This window comes from Uloborus diversus, chromosome 10 (genome assembly GCF_026930045.1).
Source record: "Uloborus diversus isolate 005 chromosome 10, Udiv.v.3.1, whole genome shotgun sequence".
Taxonomy (NCBI): Eukaryota; Metazoa; Arthropoda; class Arachnida; order Araneae; family Uloboridae; genus Uloborus; species Uloborus diversus.
Window position 1 is genome coordinate 13,426,944 of NC_072740.1, and position 17,660 is coordinate 13,444,603.

General features: G+C 32.6%; 1 protein-coding gene across 1 annotated transcript in view; it reads right to left on the reverse strand.

Annotated features, from left to right (window-relative positions):
* LOC129231537 (ankyrin-3-like) overlaps positions 1 to 17,660 on the reverse strand; it is an 86,703-nt gene that overhangs the window by 36,083 nt on the left and 32,960 nt on the right. Inside the window, exons 4-9 of the mRNA XM_054865878.1 lie at positions 16,434 to 16,634; positions 14,530 to 14,733; positions 12,426 to 12,524; positions 8,546 to 8,644; positions 6,357 to 6,458; positions 2,053 to 2,154 (exon numbers count right to left, since the gene is read on the reverse strand). Coding sequence (XP_054721853.1) covers positions 2,053 to 2,154; positions 6,357 to 6,458; positions 8,546 to 8,644; positions 12,426 to 12,524; positions 14,530 to 14,733; positions 16,434 to 16,634 — 807 coding nt within the window. The remainder of the gene's footprint in view (positions 1 to 2,052; positions 2,155 to 6,356; positions 6,459 to 8,545; positions 8,645 to 12,425; positions 12,525 to 14,529; positions 14,734 to 16,433; positions 16,635 to 17,660) is intronic.

Consider the following 17,660-nt stretch of genomic DNA (forward strand, 5'->3'; position numbering starts at 1 on the left):
CCACCCCATAAATGCGAACTTTTGCTGGTGTGCTAAATTATGTTTAACTATCAGTTTGAAGCTAATTTCAGCTTCAATGAGAGAGAGAACAACTGCCATCTCCTCGGTTATCGACTATTTCTGACTGATAAGTCCATAAAGAGGACGAAATTGCAGCAGTATCTCATATCCCGGTCGTTAGTACATTTTTGTGTTAATATATTTTTGTAAATAGCGAAAATAAATTCTAATAGCTATTCAATGGGGTTGTTTCCTTCATTCAAAAGTACTACTTTTAGTCCCTGAAATTGATAGAATAAGCAAAAAAAAAAAAAAAAAAAAAAAAAAAGGAGCGAGAAAAATACTTTAATTTTCCCAACGCTTCATTTTTAATTATTTTTTTTTAAATGTCCAATTTTGAAAATAAGGCGTGGTCTATATGACATTACAAATGATGTACTTTGGCGCACATGTCTACCGCGTTTCCACGTTATGATGATCAAGAAGTGAATTAAATATTGCGCTCTATGCTTGCGATCAACCATATCGTTGCCAGTACATGTGAGTAAAGTAGCAAATTAATAATTATGCTCTGTGAATGACATTTCATCATTTGTGATGTCATCGGCAGAAGCGTAAACAATGAAAGCGCACCAATTAAAATATTTTTTTAATAATATTAAACTTAGTCAAATTATTTAAAAAATGGTCGGATCCTATGTTTTTAAGCATGTTCTTTCAGAAAAGAATACTTTTGAAATTTTGGAAACGACACCATTGTTAAGAATGTGTAAGAATGAAATGTTCCACAAGAACTCAGTTCAGGGTTAGAAGTAGGTATATAAACTGTTGTGAGTTAGTCTATCTATTTAGCGGTGGAACAATGTTGAAACAGTCTACAATTTTCTTTCTCATAGAAATAGCTTAAGGGATAGATAGAAAGATATATTGATGCAGATATTCTGCCGTGGGAAGGTAAAGCGCAGTATCTGCAAATTTGACATTTTTTCTTTTTTTTTTTTGCTTTTTTGTCATGTATTGTACATAATCTTTATTGTAAAAGCTTGCTTGTTTGGTTTTGAAAATAAAGTCGAAAAAAAAGTGTTAAATTCCTACATTTCCACTATCTTTGTAAAGAAAGCAAAACGCGTTTTTTCAAATATCTCAGAAACTCATTCCCTCAGATACTGCGCTTTACGTACTTACGAGGTACATACTATGGGATATTAAGCAAACTGCTCAGATGCGTCCTTCACTACACAGTTTACTATATGGTGGTATAGTGTAAAAAAATAAAAAAACTGTGTCGATAAAGACACGTTATAGAAGTGAAACTGTTGTACTACATGGAGCCACTAGATTAAATACTGCAAACATCAAGAAAATCATTTGAAAGGGAGATAGTGAAAATAAAAGGTTTAACTGATCTAAAAAACACAATGGTTGATCACGTGCTCAGAGGTAAATAACTTTTAGTGACGAATCAAAATTCAAAATAGTTGGGTCTATCGATTGTTACTTTGTTCGTCGTTTAGTGGGTCAACGTATGTTATTCCCGCTTATCCAAACAACTATCAAGCATGGAGAAGGTTCTATCATGGTTTGGGGAAATGTTTTTGGTGGTGTGGTTGGTAACGTCATGACTCGAAGCATACTTCCAGTTTGTGTAGGAAGTTCAATCTAAACAACGTTTTAAAGTGCTGCGAGACATAGTTGGGATGAGTTCAAAAGTCCAGACTGCAGCCTTATTCAACTACTTTGAGTCTATCTGGAGGCCGTGTGTGTGATGGTGATCTTTTCTAAACGGACTACTTTAATGAAGGAAACATTTAAGACAAAATTATGATGCTTATGCTTTTTTTTTGCTTGAATAAAATTTTTTATTCACGCAAGATTTATTTCCCTGCTTATTTCTTTATGGAACTCAAAAATAAAGGATGCATTAAAATTAATAATTGGTAGTGGAGCTGGTATAATAACTCTGCTATCAAAATAATGATTTTTTTAGATGATCTGGTTCTTCTTAACGACAAGGTTTAAAATAAATTTCTTTTGATAAGAAAATGTACGAACTTCATTTTGGGCGTTGACATCTGCACCACTTTTGATAATGAGCTCAGCGCACTTGTGTCCGTCAATGACACCAGCAGCCATGTGTAATGCCGTTTCGCCATTCTAAAGATATAAAATGTTAAATGTCAGAATATGATTAAGTTAGAGAAAGGTTATTACATAAAGTTTGTTACTGTGGAAGTAAACAAGAAACTTAGACAGAAGTAATTAGGCTTTGGAAATACCACAGCAACTTTTAAAGGATTTCCACTTAATGCAGAATTTCTTAGAAAAAACGTAGTTTTTTCTAAGAAATTCGTACGTCCCAGCAAATTGCACTGAGAAAAATGAAAATTTCAAAAATGAGTACATTCATGCTTTCAAATTTTCTTGAAACTTTTTGTTTTAAATATGAGTACCCATGTTTTCAAATGGTGTGCTGAATCATTTTACACTCAAAAATGAGTATATAATGCTCAGTTTTAAAATTATTACATAGTCAAAGATGATCACAAATACCTCAAAAAATGAGCACACATGTTGATTTGAGTATTTGAATGTTTCAAATTTGAGTACCACGTAGTCGGAGCCATTTTGACTCCCGATGTGCTCAAATTTGAGTACTTTTTCGTCATTTTTGGAATTGTTGTTTTTAGAGTGCGGATTACGTCTGTTGTTGCGGAAGCACAATTAATTTTGAACTCAATTGGTGTAGAATTTTCCAAGCAATGACTTGTAGCTTACAGCTACTGTTGTCTGGGAGAACTACGGTTTAATTCAAATTCTCGGTTTCCGGAATAATTGAAACAAACTAGAGTGTGTAGATAAATACAAGATAGAAGTGAAAACTTTGTACAACAGGGAAGCACAAAATTGAGGGAAGGGTTGTGTTGCCTGTCAATTTGACAAATGCGATGAATCAGTGTCTCGTCCTAGAACTCATCCAGAGGGCAGGTCGAATTGTCCCCAATTACGGCTTCAAAAGCTCTTTGGATCCAGACTTGTTTCAAGTTCTAGTAAATGCACTTTACTAATGTCGCTGGTTGCTATGTCGTAAAAATAACTAATAAAAAATTGAGTAAAACTCACTTTCAGTAAATCTAGCAAAGTAACTAATTTCCTTAAATAAATAACCTATCCGAAATATTTCCCGTGAAGAACCCAATTTTCAAACTTCACTTGCTTTAAATGTGAACAATGGAAATCTATTTTTACTGAAACAGTTAAACATCAATCAAACTACACCTCTGAAGTTTAGACAACAATTTTTTCTACGCAGTTTTCGTACACATACTAACATTGCCGCACAGCGCAATCTGACTGACAATCACAGTGGCTCCCTCGCACAGCGCTAAGATTCGAACCCATTAGACCCCGGATCAAGACCTGGTCAAGACGTTTTAGGCATATTCACGACAAAATTGTACATATTACAACAGTGGCGGCTCGTGGCTTAATTTGGAGGTAGGCCCGCTGTTATCAAGGGCGCCCTGATGGAGGTCATTGTGGCCTCCCAAAAGTTCTTTATTTGGCAAATTTGGAGTTCATATAGCTTTTCAGGTCTAATGTATCTTTTAATTATGTTTTAGTATGTGTGCATGCTTTATTTATATCATTCGGTAAAGTTCAGAGTTTCATTTTGTGAATTGAGGATTCAACCACTCTCCTCCCATCCCAAAAGGTCGGGTTGCCTCTGACGATTGTATAAAGTTTTCACAAGAAAAAGGACAACAGATAAAATGAAGAGAACTAAGATGGGCGTGCCAAATAATAAGGCAATGAAGACCAATAAGACCCCCCCCCCTCCTTTTTCCCATACAAAATAGCAAAAATTAGATTGTGACTGGGATCATGCAGCAGCATTAACTTTCACTTTAACATGTTTCGTTATTATATGAGGTAGTGAGAAGCAAAAGGATGTAAGTGAACATTTTCAAGTTTTGACTAAAACGCGTTTAAAGATATTTTCCTACGTAGGCTTTCATAGATTTTTTTTCTTTAAAATCATGCTTTAGAGCAGCACCTACCAGGGCTACTAGTGCTATCTCTTGCCCTAAGACAGAGGAGAGGTTCACCTACTATTTGTACTGGTTATCTCCAAATTTTTAATTTTGCCACTTACATCCCCTTGCTTCTCACTGCCTCATATATATCAAATTACGAAACTGGTAACTAATTTTTCTAGAAACAGTTTACTTAATTACCAATATATTCTTTTTATAAGAAATTTAAATTACTTTTAATTTTCATTGTGTAATAATTTAGGTTTGATGAGCGTTAGAATACGTTAGCGTAGAAAAGGCATGATAATAAGGCCAACACGATTAAGACATATTACTTTAACCAAATATCATAGCTTATAAGAAAATTGAAAAAATCTCATCCAATGAAGATTATTTTAGGTGCAGCTTTTAATTCAAAAATTTAAAATCTTATTATATTAGCACGACACCGAAAACCAACTGAACCTAAATTCAAACTGAAACTTAAAAAATGGGAAACGCCTTTTCGAAAACAAAATGTCCATTCAAAAATTTCGAGAATGCGCTCTAAGTTCCATAAAGAAAAATAAACAAATTAAAATGGACATCCCATGCGATGAAATGAGTGGGAACCCAAAATATTGTAAACCCTAGTACCTCATAGTAACAGCCGTTAAAGATTAAAGAAAAGGAAAAAATGGATTAAATCAAAAGAGAGAGAGAGAGAGAGAGAGAGAGAGAGAGAGAACTTTTCCTTTCCCCGTCGGGTGGGCTCCGAAAATTCTGCCCATCGCCTCACTGAAACTTTGTATAAGCGACGCGAGACGAGACACATTTCTCCCATTGATTCTACTATTGCTATTGGATGAAGATATTTTTCGAGGGGGCAGGAAGGGAGCCGGCCCATGGCCCATACGCATCGTTCGGGGTGATGTCGCTTGCCGCTTTCGTTACTAATGCTCGCAGTTGGTTAAGTTGTGGGCCGCCGTTAAAATGGCCTAAAGAATCATTCTTAAAGCGCTGTCGCTATTTGATAGAAAAGGAACACTTTTCTCTTATATTAGCGATTAGCAGAGTGCTGGAAATTTAAAATCAGTTTTATGCCCTGATTTTATTTAAAACTGAAACACAAAAGACATTTTTAAATAATCTAATTATGCACTATTTTGTCGGGTGGGCCCGGCCCACCCGGCCCATAGTGACGAGCCGCCACTGTATTACAATAATAACAATAGACGATAAACCACGAGAACATTAAACAATACTCAAAATGCGTTAGTTATAAACATGTGTTACAATCCTTTTTTCATTATAATTTAATTTTGAGTTTAAAAGTTGATTATATTCTGTTTCACTCAACCCTATTTGCAGTCTCTCTGTGCCCTGTATGCTGTCTCACTGTACCCCGATAGCACTGTACCCCAATGTACCACAGTGAGACAAAATATTATGTTTCCTTTTTTTTATATTATCTCAAAAACTTTAAATAGTAATGAAATGTTTAGTGTCTCAAAAATTTGTATACTTAAGTTGCTTTGCAAATCCACCTTAAAAATTTTTCTTATAGAATTCAAGTTTCCAAATTTCTTGAATTTTATATTTTTCGTTTCACTGTGCTCCACCCTCCCCTACGCTAGCGAATTTTTTTTTGCAAGAACTTTTCTGGGTTTACAGTAAACTCTTGATTATTCGCTGAATAGGGTGGCACGGTAACCGCGGATAAGCGAAAACCACGGATAATCCGAAAAAGGTTAAAAAACAATACTATTGTATACAATAGCTAAAAAATATGAATAAAACTCAAACATACATTTGAGTTATAGCTAAAAACATTGCTACATTGCATCTACTAACATTGAATGTAAAAAAATATATGCATTTAAAGCTAAAAAACGAACAGTAACACAATTATAAGTTAAAAAAATATTTAATGACCGTTAAAAAAATGAATAAAATAAATTGTGAAAAGACCCGCGTATAAGCAGAGCCGCGGATAATCCGACCGCCGATAATCCGACCGCCGATAATCAGGAGTTAACTGTATTTCATTATTTAAATATTTTTTATTCAATAAAATGATTTATTATGGGAATGAGTACCCCTATAAAATGTTTTTATTTATATTCATTTAAGCTGTGTTTACATCACATTGGTTACATTTTATTAAATGAATCGTGTTGATAAAACAGAAACTTATTGAAAAAAAAAAATAAATAAAAACCCTTATTACTACTTTTTTTTTTTTTTTTTGCTATTTCACTAAACAAAAAAGAAAATCTTGTTTCTATTATATCATCATTGTAAAAAACAAAAGGTGTAGAGCAACGATAAGTTGAAACTCACTTTTCCAGCTTTCAACTGAACATTAGCTCCATGTCCAAGTAAGATTTCAACAACTTCTGGTTGATTAGCTTGCACTGCCAGATGTAAGGCTGTAAAGTTTTCCTATAATTTTTGGATATAGATATAAAATACGATTTCTTTTACTGGGAATTGCAATCAATTAAAGAGTATTTTGATTTTATTTTAAGATAAGAAAATTCCCCCCAAAAATTATGTTCTAATGTTGAAATACTCTCCCCACAAACCTGATATGCTGTATTAAAGCAATTTAAAAATACCATTTTCTTCCTATTCTCATAATGTTTTTGAAATAGATACAGAGGTGAATCTTCTGAACAGAAAATTATTTTTGGACTTTTCTCGGAATGAATTTAACTCTACTTACTTAACGAGCAATATTATTGATACACTTATAGCGGAACATCAATCAGAATGTCATATAGTGTGACTTTGGTAACTTGATACTTGATCTTGGACGAACTCATTTATGTATGCGTTTAAAGTTGTTAAATTCTTAGATTGGCACAGCGCTCATAATCGTTATCAATACTGCAAACCGCCTTTCCTTACCCCTATTTTGACAAATAGAAGCGTTTAAACCTTTCAATGTATCGGATGTCAATTTTCTGAGTCAAACAGAACAAATAATTTGAAAACATTGTTCTGCTTTCCGTGTTTCGTTTTTCATTTTTTACATGTGACCCACACTATTTTTGATCTATTTAACATTTTACAACAGATAAAGCAACAAATTTGATAAGTTTATCAATCAGAAATGTGTAATAATTTTATCAGGCAATATTTTTGAAATTCCACACGTGGACTTCTGAAAAGTATAATAATGCTCGTGACTTCAAATGCAAAATTACGCCACCTAAAAAGACGCTTTTAGAGTGTGAATAAGAATAACAGAAAATTAAGAAGAAGGGGGAAAAAGATAACGTTTTCAGAATGAGTTATGCAGCGAAAATCATAATCACATTTTTAAAAATTTAAGATTTTCCATTTAGAGTAGTTTTAATATTTTTTTTTTTAAGTTACGAAATTATGTGCAATTAAAGTGTTTCGCACTTAAAAGATCAAAAGAAAAGAAGCCGAATAGCAAAAAAGAAAAAAAAATCCTATATGGGAAAAAAAATGATTTCAATAAATCAATTAAACAATTTAATGTTACTGAATATAGGGGAAGTGTTGAAAAACAATGCTCATTATTTAGTCAGTTCAACAGAAACTCTTTTTCTGCGTTAACGCAACACAAATAAACACATGCATAAAAAATAAAATCTACGAAGTATTCTTTACAATCCGGACTACATAGAGATGAATTTCATAAATTTCATGAAACAACGAAGAAAGAGCCATTCAAATTTTTCTTCCGAAATTTAATTGATGATCTGAAAATCTTATAGTCCAACCATTTTTTTTTTTTTTGAAGTCATTACGAATCCATTTTTCCTTAGCAGCAATTTATTTTTACAAAGGAACTTTATATAATGGTTTTACGTTTCGTAAATGTGTAAATTTCGAAACTTAAAATTTAAACTAATTTATATTGTCTTACCATTTGAAAAATAACTTACTGGTGTAGTTGCATCCACATTTTCCCCTCGATCTAGCAGATTTCTTATTCTTTCCACAAAGGAACATTTGAATTTATTTTTCGAAAATTAATTGATGCTCTGAAAATCTTACACCCCAATTCCCATTTTTTTTTCTTTTTTTGAAATAATTGCGAATCTATTTTACCATAGCAACAAAGCAATTTATTTTTATAAAATAACTACATGATTGTTTTATTATACATGTGAAAACTTTGCAGCTTAAAATTTAAACTAATATATTTTTTCTTACAATTGGAAAAATAACTTAGTGTAGTTTCATCCACATTTTCACCTCGATCTAACAGATTTCTTACTACTTCTACAAATCCTAGCAGATTTCTTATTTTTTCCACAATGGGCATTTCAAATTTATGTTTCGGAAATTAATTGATATTCTGAAAATCTTATAGTTAAGTTTCCTTTTTTTTTTTTTTTGGAAATAATTGCAAATTCACGTTTTTCCATAGCAACGACGCAATTTATTTTTAATAAAAGAACGTTACATGATGGCTTTATCACGCATGTGGAAACCTCGCAAAGTAAAATTTAATTTAATGTAATTTTTTTATAATTTAATAAGTAACTTACTGGTGTAGTAGCATCCACGTTTTCCCCTCGATCTAGCAGGTTTCTTATTACTTCTACAAATCCATGTGCCGCTGCAGTATGAATCGCTTTTGTTCCAGTCTGTCAAAAATTTGAACATTGAAAGCAATTAAAACTCGCAAAAAAAAAAAAAAAGAAAGAGGTATACAAAGATAAAGTTAATTCCAAGAGAAAAAACATTATATTATGTTTAACAGCAAGACAAAATTGCGGTCTTGTTTGAACTAACCTTTTTCGTTAGTGACAGAACCGGTTCCACACAATTTATAAATGTAACGAAAGCTCTCATTTTATGTTTTTAGGAATACTATCCAAGAACACTTTCGTGAAGTTTTTCATGTTCAGGAAGTGTACTACTTATGTACTAGTGATGGATATGTTCCTTCAATATCAAGTTTTCTTAATGGTTGTGAATTTCATGCGTATAGTTTCAACTTCATTTGTTAGGCATTTATTTCCGAGTATTTTTTAAGAGAAGTAACGGTGGAAAATGTAAGTTTGAAGGGAAAAAATAACGAAAAAGAGCCTTTTTGTTTTACAGGCGATAAAAGCATTATTCCCATTAACTGCAAAAATTTACAATGTGAAATTTAAGATAAATTTCTTTTTTTCCTAACACAGATAATATACTAATATCAAAATGAAAATAAACCCCATAATAAATTTAATCTGCTTGGAAGCAGTTTCAAAACTCCTGCTAAATTCTTTCAAAGTCCAAAAATCGAATCTAATTTAAACTTCATGACATGGGTACAAGGAAAATAGTAAATATACACAGAGAAAAAATAAAATATGAATGTATAGACACGTTATTTTTTAAATCGTAAAGAATATATAGACAAATAAATTTAAAACAAGATGTGAAATACTACTCACGCAAAATTATTACTTAAGGAAAACTGGCATTATTTAAAATAAAAAATTATTCACTTATTTAAAATAAATAGGTTTAGTATTCACTCTTTGATAACAATGAAACGTTTTAGTTTCCTAGAAATTATATATACTGTTGTTTATGTTGAAATGTTTTGTAGGAAACGTAGTTTTGTTTTATTACTGCAGTGATGCCGAACAACAATCCAAAGAATAATAAGCAACTTATAATTTTAAATTTAATTTTGATAATTATGGGATTAAACTATTTTATTTAAATATATTTAGTTTTTTTGGGACTCTTTTATGAAGACTTGACAAGTTTACCATTTCTTAATGTTAGAGCATTACTATGTCCTTAAAAATGATCCTGTACACATTACACAGGCCATGGGCACATACACTCACAATGCAATTTAAGTTCTTTGTAACTGTTTGTTTCTCCCGTTTTGTAAAACAAAAAGTTAAAAATATTCTCAGGTTCCTTGCACTTAAAAAAATATTGGTTAAATTTTTTACTTAGAGAAAATTACTTTTACAAATATAAGGTTATGAATTTCTACCGTTGTCGATATTGCTGAAGATTATTGAAATAAAACATAATAAAATTGATAATGTTTGATTAAGCAAAACTTTTTCCACGTATTGTCTCTTTTACGTTCTTTCTAATTTCTCATTTCGATCGAAATCTAGTTCTTCATTCAGAAAGTATCTAAAAAAATATTTTTCCAGTCAAATATGATATAATAGAAATCGTTTTTTGATGTAAGTATGTTTTTCTGAACTAATTAAAAAAAAAAAACTTACATAAAACATTTTCTTTTGGCAGCGGTCTAAAAATGACAGTACTACATAGAATATTATCTGGAATAAATTTGAAGCATAGATGCTTGGCGCATGTGTACACAGTCCTCTTTTATTTTGCTGAGTCAGAGAGTGATTTGTATCAAGACTATTTATTACATCTGACCATTTTTAACCTTAAACTTTGGTTATTGGATTTTGAGCTATGCTTCAGTCAAAATATTTTTTATTACTCTTAAAGTCCTTCAACTGGTTTTTATCTCAGTAATTTTTCACTGGTTTAATTTCTATTCCTTAAGCGTAGAAATATATTTAAATCTAATTGAAATTGTACTATGTTTCTACAATCTGTATTCATTTGATTTTGCGTGGTGAAAAGCTGACTGACTTATACTTTTTTTCCCTCATTTATGAGACAAATTTGAACGACAAAAACTAAAAAAAAAAAAAAAAAGTCATGAAGAAAACTAGGCATTTTGTGACGGATGCATAAGTAAGTTACGAGGAATAAATTTCATCAAAAGTGGATAGTAAGGAAGAAAAATGTAACACTTTTATTTTAGTGCCTGGATTGCTTTTATTATGAAAAACCAATTCATTAACATTAAAGCTCTCGACTTCCAATAAATTTAATATGTACGATTTTGTTTATTCGTCAAGTCGCTAAAATACTGGTTACGCTACAAATCATTTGATCTGATTTACACGAAGCTGTTAGCATAAACTTCGCTGTCATCAAATTACTCCTTTAAATACTATAGTGAGTTCGTTACCCCATGTACCAATCTTCATAGTTTATATCACTAAAATTTACACGCACAAAATACAACAGCTAAAGGTAACACATCTCTAAAAACAAATGCTACATTTTTAGAAACCGTATCCACAAAATCAACTCTAAGAACGAGTCTGATAGTAAATAGCTAAGCGTTTCACCTTCCAATGAAAATCTCTAAATAAACGAGCTGATGTGTGCATCACAAGACTTCCTTTTACTCCAATTTAAGGTCATTTCCCCATTACTAGCAATTTTAATGTGAATCAATCGTTTACTCTCTAAATATCACCAACAGTGGCTAAATTAAAATCAGATTTAAAAATTAAAAAAAAAAAAATCACCAAATTTGTCGCCAAGTTGGCGACAAAACTTGGCGATCAAAAGACTGGCAAAATATTGCCAAGTGTCCGCCAAATGATAACGCCACTTGAGTTTACAAAAAATTAACGATTTCCCCACAAAAAGGGGCAAAAGACCCCTTAAGAAACACTCGAATGCAACCAAAAGGGGAGGTGCACAACTAGACCCCACTAGGAGTCTACGTACCAAATTTCAACTTTCTAGGACATACCGTTCTTGAGTTATGCGACATACATACGCACATACACTGTCAAAAATGAAACGCTCAATTTTGACGATTTGGCAATCCTCGAGCACTATTTCGTTTTTTTCGACCATTCTTTCGTCACCAAATCACGTGATATTTGACAAAACTAGAAATCTCAACTTTTTGACGAAATTATTTTGTTCCGATTTCGTCATATTGCAGTGCATTCTGGGAGTTTTCGTTTCAGTCTTGTACTCGCTCGTTAAATTATCCTAAAGGATTCATAAAAAACGCACATACGCACATACATACGTACATACAGACGTCACGAGAAAACTCGTTGTAATTAACTCGGGAATCGTCAAAATGGAATTTCTCGTGTCTATACGTTCTTAGGCACTTATCCCCGTGTGGTCGAGTTGAAAAAAAAACTCAACATTCATTCGGGGGTGAGTAAAATGGAAATTAAGGTCGATTTTTGAGCGAAACTTTTTTTACGAATACAATTCTTCCTTTTTTGTAAAAGGAGGTAGAAAAGCAATTAAAATAAAGTTTATTCACTTAAATAAAGTTAAATATGGCGCTTATTTTTGCTTTAAAAAATAGAAAACAATCAAATCGCCTTTCGCGTATTGTTTCTTCTCATTAAGATTCAGCACATGATCGGGTAAAAGAAAGGATTTGATGTTCTGACCCTCCTCTTTATTTCTAGAACTGTTTCCGTTTGCACACTTTCGCTTTCCAAAAACAAAAAAAAAAAACTGTGTTTCTGTAATTATCTACGACTTTGGTGTCGTACATCTGCTGGTAGCAGCAAGACTGTCAATACATATGAAAAGTTCATTGTGTCGAGTGCTCACTTTATTTGACATATGAAGAGGCACGCCTTTTTTAAGGAAGACTAATGCTGTCTCTTGATGACCAGATTCGGAAGCTATGTGCATCAGAGTCCTTCCATCCTAGAAAGAAAAGATGAAAGAGCATTATCAGCAATAATAAGATTTTACACATTTTACATAGAGAAAAGTGTGGGGGGGGGGGGGAGGTCCATGAGAACATTTTTTTTAAATTTCTTAATTAAAAAAAATATTATCAGTTTCTCAATGAAAAAATGTCTCCGGGATTTAATAGCCTTTTTTGTGCCATGGTTTATTTTCAGCGTTTTTTTTTTTTTTTTTTTTTTAAGATTTTTTTCACTTGACAGTTTTTCCAAAAATGATCAATTGTTCACATGGGCCGATATGAGAGCACATATGAACAAGATTTAAAAAAAAAAGAACAGGTCAATCTTCATATTTCAAAGAAAAACTCTTCAATATGAAACATGTACGTATATGCTAATTACATTGAAGGGTTTGTAACCTGTACTGCGTCAACTTAAACTGTACAGTAATGTGTCAGTAATAAAATCTTTTTCCCCTAATAAATAACCCTATAGTCACTGTCAAACTTTAAAATTTCATCGCATTGTGTTGACTTCTGGCTATTTTCCTTACACTGTAAAAAAATTCCGAAACGTTACTGAGTATTTCCGTGTAACGTGTCGGGACTTCAAAGGTTTTTATCCACTTCCTTGAAAAATCAAGTATTATTGTCAAAAAGTTTCCTGAATTGCTACAAGTTGCACGAGTGCACACTTCTTACTGGTGTAAAAAATATTTTTAGCTTCCAGTTAAAATATTAACTTTGCGTATTTATAAAGTGAATCGACTTCAGGTTACTTATGGCCCGTCCATGCTGATTAAGCTCCCAGAGGGAGCAAAGAAGTATGGAACTACGCTGCTTGGCAAGTGTTGCAGGCGAGTAAAATTCTCGATGCTTACTTGCAATTCTGGCTTAACGTTGGCCGTGCTTGCAATACTGTTTATGGAACTTTCGTAATAAATCAGGAAGGGACTAAGTTATTAATTATACCTGCCAAAATTTACTCTAAAGTTCCAGTGACACGACTGGCTTCAAACGGGAAGATTTCTGAATTTTTGCAGGAGGTTTCCGAAATAATTTCAGGAAGGATTCTGAATATTAGCTGAAAACGTTCCTGTTTTTTGCAAGATATGTTACTGGCAGAAATTGGGCACATCAGCTGCCCATTAATTTCCAGGAACGTTTCTGAATCGTTCTTACAGTGTACCACTAAGATTCTCTACTGTTTTGCGCAAGTAATTAGATTATTATTATTTTCTTTTTTTAATGCGTCATATAAGCACTCATTAATACATCGTGTCCTAAGTTCAATACTGAGGCATTATAAAATTTTTGTTTTGAAAATAAACACATTTAAATGTTTTTTTAACGCGCTGTAATGCAGGAAATGCGCCAATGAAAATTAAATTATAAATTCAACAATCTGAAATTCAGCATATGTTGGTATAAAACTAGATAAAGCTGGAATTTCTCTATACATCTACATAGGACTTTTAATAGAGCACTCTTTAAAGATGTCTTAGTATAACACTAGAGCAGTAATATATTTACACGTTCAGGAAACACCCGGAAATCAAGTTGTGGCAGATCTATTTCTAAAAATTGCGATGCTTATAAACAAAATAATTGTGCAAACATTAATTATAACTGCTGACGCTTGTTTTGGAGTTACAAGGAACTTGTTATTCTGAATAAAGGGTTTTTTGTTATTTTGTGTGTAACTATTCGCATAAAGTTATTATTTTTTTCAGGGGCGCCCCCAAAGGGGGAGGAGTCATGGCGCAGGCTGAGCCATTGATTTCTTTTGGGGGGTTGTTTTAAAGGGGTATTTTCTGTCTTTTTGGGGGGTGGATTGCTCTTGGGGGGGGGGTATGGAATGCACCCTTACTCTTGGGGAGGATTCGTAGTCTCCCCCTGTATTCGTAGCGTGATACAAATCATGAGCACGATATCATTTGAAAAGACTTAAAACAGACAATTCTTTAATGATTTCAATTTCACTATTGAAACGGAAATATTGATAATCAGTTCCCTACTTACCTTTGTTCGTTTGAAAATTGAAGCTTTGAATTTGTCCGCTAGCGTTTCCACAATCGTACTGAAGCCCTTTTCTGCTGCTATATGCAGCGGCGTTCGATCTTGGCTGTCTGTTATGTTGGCATTTGCACGGAACTGGAAGAATACTTTTAATATTTCTGCATCTCCTTGTTCGCAAGCGATATGCAGAGGGGTAAGGCCTTCATTCTAAAACCCAAATGCTGTTTTAGCTTCTGATACACAAAGTGTTTTAATGTTACAAATACTTTAACTGAGAAAAAAGGCAAAACTTTTAAGAGACAAATAGGTCTCGAGTTTTATTTTTTCATTAAAGACTATAAAATTGTAGAAAATAATTTCAATTTATGTTTTTGCACTTACCTTAGAGAGACTTAGATTTTTAACAATATTTCACCTTCAAATACATCACAAATCATCTCTATATTTTCATTGGAGAGACTGACATAACTTTGTAACACATTTTTTCATTTTATTTTGTTATAATTTACTACGGACAAAATTATCCTTCAATATTTTTCTACAGTATAATTACGTTCGAATGCTGGAGTAACTGAAGTTCAAGTAGCTCAAGAACTGTCGTTATACATCTATATATCAAAAAGTAGCTACGATTCAATTTTGATAAAATTTAGCAAATAACTCTAAAAGTAACTGCTCGACAACGATTTGATTTTTTCCGTTTCTCCAGTTAGAATACTGGACACATTTACAATTTTCAAAAGACAATACTGCTTCAAAATGGCAAGCATGTTTGCGTCATTGTAATAGGTAAATGCCCCAATTCAGCTGCGAAATAAAAGGCTCGATATATGAATGTCTTAAATGGTAAAGCAAGAAAGCGGCGAGAAGAGAGCATGAGCGACTTTTCATCCCACAAAAATAACTTCGTCACTACTGTCAAGCAAAAAAATTACGGATCAGAATTTCAAAGCCCTCGTATAAAAAGTTTCACTTCAAAAGCTCTCATTTTAGACACAAATGAACGTGGTAGTGTTTGCTTGAATAACTAACGACAAAGCGAGGGGGAGCCCATACAAAAACTGATTATTATAAGCATATTATTTATTTTTTGGCGAATTTAAAGAACTTCAAACTTTGTTCCATACGTAATGTCATACCGATCAGCACCGAAAAGACGTAAATTTTATTTTTTGCAAAGGAGTCTCAAGACACACAACGAAGTTTTCCTTTGGCAATTCCATCGTTGAAATAATAATGAGTTGATTCAGACAGACAACAGGTTCTGCTATTAAGGGGAGTCAGTACCCCCTATACCGTCAATGTTAATTTGCACAGGTTCATGTACCTTTTTCTGAAAATCTATTAAAGATACAAGTATGAATTTTTTTCTGTACCTCAAGTAGACTCTGTTCTCTATACTGAAGTAAAATTTTACAGAAAGAAAGCTTAGTTTTTTTGTAAAAAATTCTATTTGTTTCAAAAAATACCATTTTGCCACACAAAATCAGCTCTATTAAAAAATAATTTTCGAATATGAGAAAAAGTTTACTTCAGTATATGCAGTTAGATGTATGTAATAGGTGGTAAAAATTTCAAAGCCTAACACAATTTAGTTTCTGAGAAAAAGGAACATTTAGTTTAAAAAATATCATTTCGAGATATTGCAATTTAAATGAGAAAATCATACCTCAATCGAAATAGGTTTTACATTTTTTAAAGCTTATTTTAACTTACTTCTAATATGAGCACGTTCAAGATGTTTGTATCATTAAAAAGGTTTTGAAATGGAGTTTCAAAATATATAAAAATCAAAAAATCGAATTTTTGAAAGTATTTAGGGTACTGACTCCCCTTAGTATTAGTAGCTAGAAAAATATACCAACCCAAATATACCCACAAACTGAAGATAAATGAATTCGTCTTACATTTTGGGAATCGACGCAGCCTCCACTGTTTAAGAGAAGCCGTAGAAGTTCCCCATTTTTTCTGCGAGTGGCTATATGCATAGCTGTGTCACCTTCCTCTGTTTTATATTTGAGCTGCTCTTTGCTCAGAGCGGTTAGCAGTTCTCTGCACATACTGTTGTTGTCACATTCAGCAGCTAAGAATAGCGGAATTTTCCCGTCCTATCAAAAAACAAAAGTAGTCTTTGATGGTTAATTGTCAATATTTATAAGATAGATTATTAATAGACAGATTTTTAGTATGTATTCAAGGTCTGTTAGAAAAGTATCCGATTTTTAGCCGAAGAAAAAAAAATGGGAAGCCTCGAGAGCGTTGAACTACCCTCAAAACTCTTCTTGGGACTCCACTGATTTTCCCCAGTGGTGCTGTCATGTTTCGGAATGTAGCTTAGTAGGGCTGTTGTTGTTATCATCATGTCCTTTCTTGTCTAAAATGTTTAAATGTCTTAGCAATGATTTTACCCCAAAAAGGTGCAAAATATCCCCTTAGAAACATCTGAGTGCAACCAAAAGAAAAGGTGAGCAACTAGACCATACTAGGAGTCTACGTACTAAATTTAAACTCTTTAGGACATACCGTTCTTGAGTTGTGTGAAATAAATACGCATATACGCACATATACGTACATACGCATATACGCACATATACGTACATACGCATATACGCAAATATACGTACATACGCATATACGCACATACATACGTACATACAGATGTCGTGAGGAAACTCGTTGTAATTAACTCGGGTATCGTCAAAATGATATTTCGGGTGTCTATACGTTCTTAGGCATATATCCACGTGTGGTTGGGTTGAAAAAGAAAACTCAATATTCATTCGAGGGCGAGAAAAATGGAAATTAAGGCCATTTTTTGTCTGAATTTTTTTTTTTCGTGAATTCAATACTTCCTTTTTGGTAAAAGGAAGTAAAAAAAGTGATGTATTTTTTGGTTTAATGATTGAAAATTGTTTTCCAAATATAATAAAATATGAATATATATATATATATATATATATATATATATAGCGCTTATGTGGCTACAGAACAAAAATGAGGAGTTTTCAAACATTTATAACTGATATATTAATGAATTAAAGTTCAACTACAATTCATCTTTTAAACTAATTTAATTTTCAACACATTTCTCACGTGGCTTTACATTACCTCGAGTGTCAGGCTACCAGGTTAAT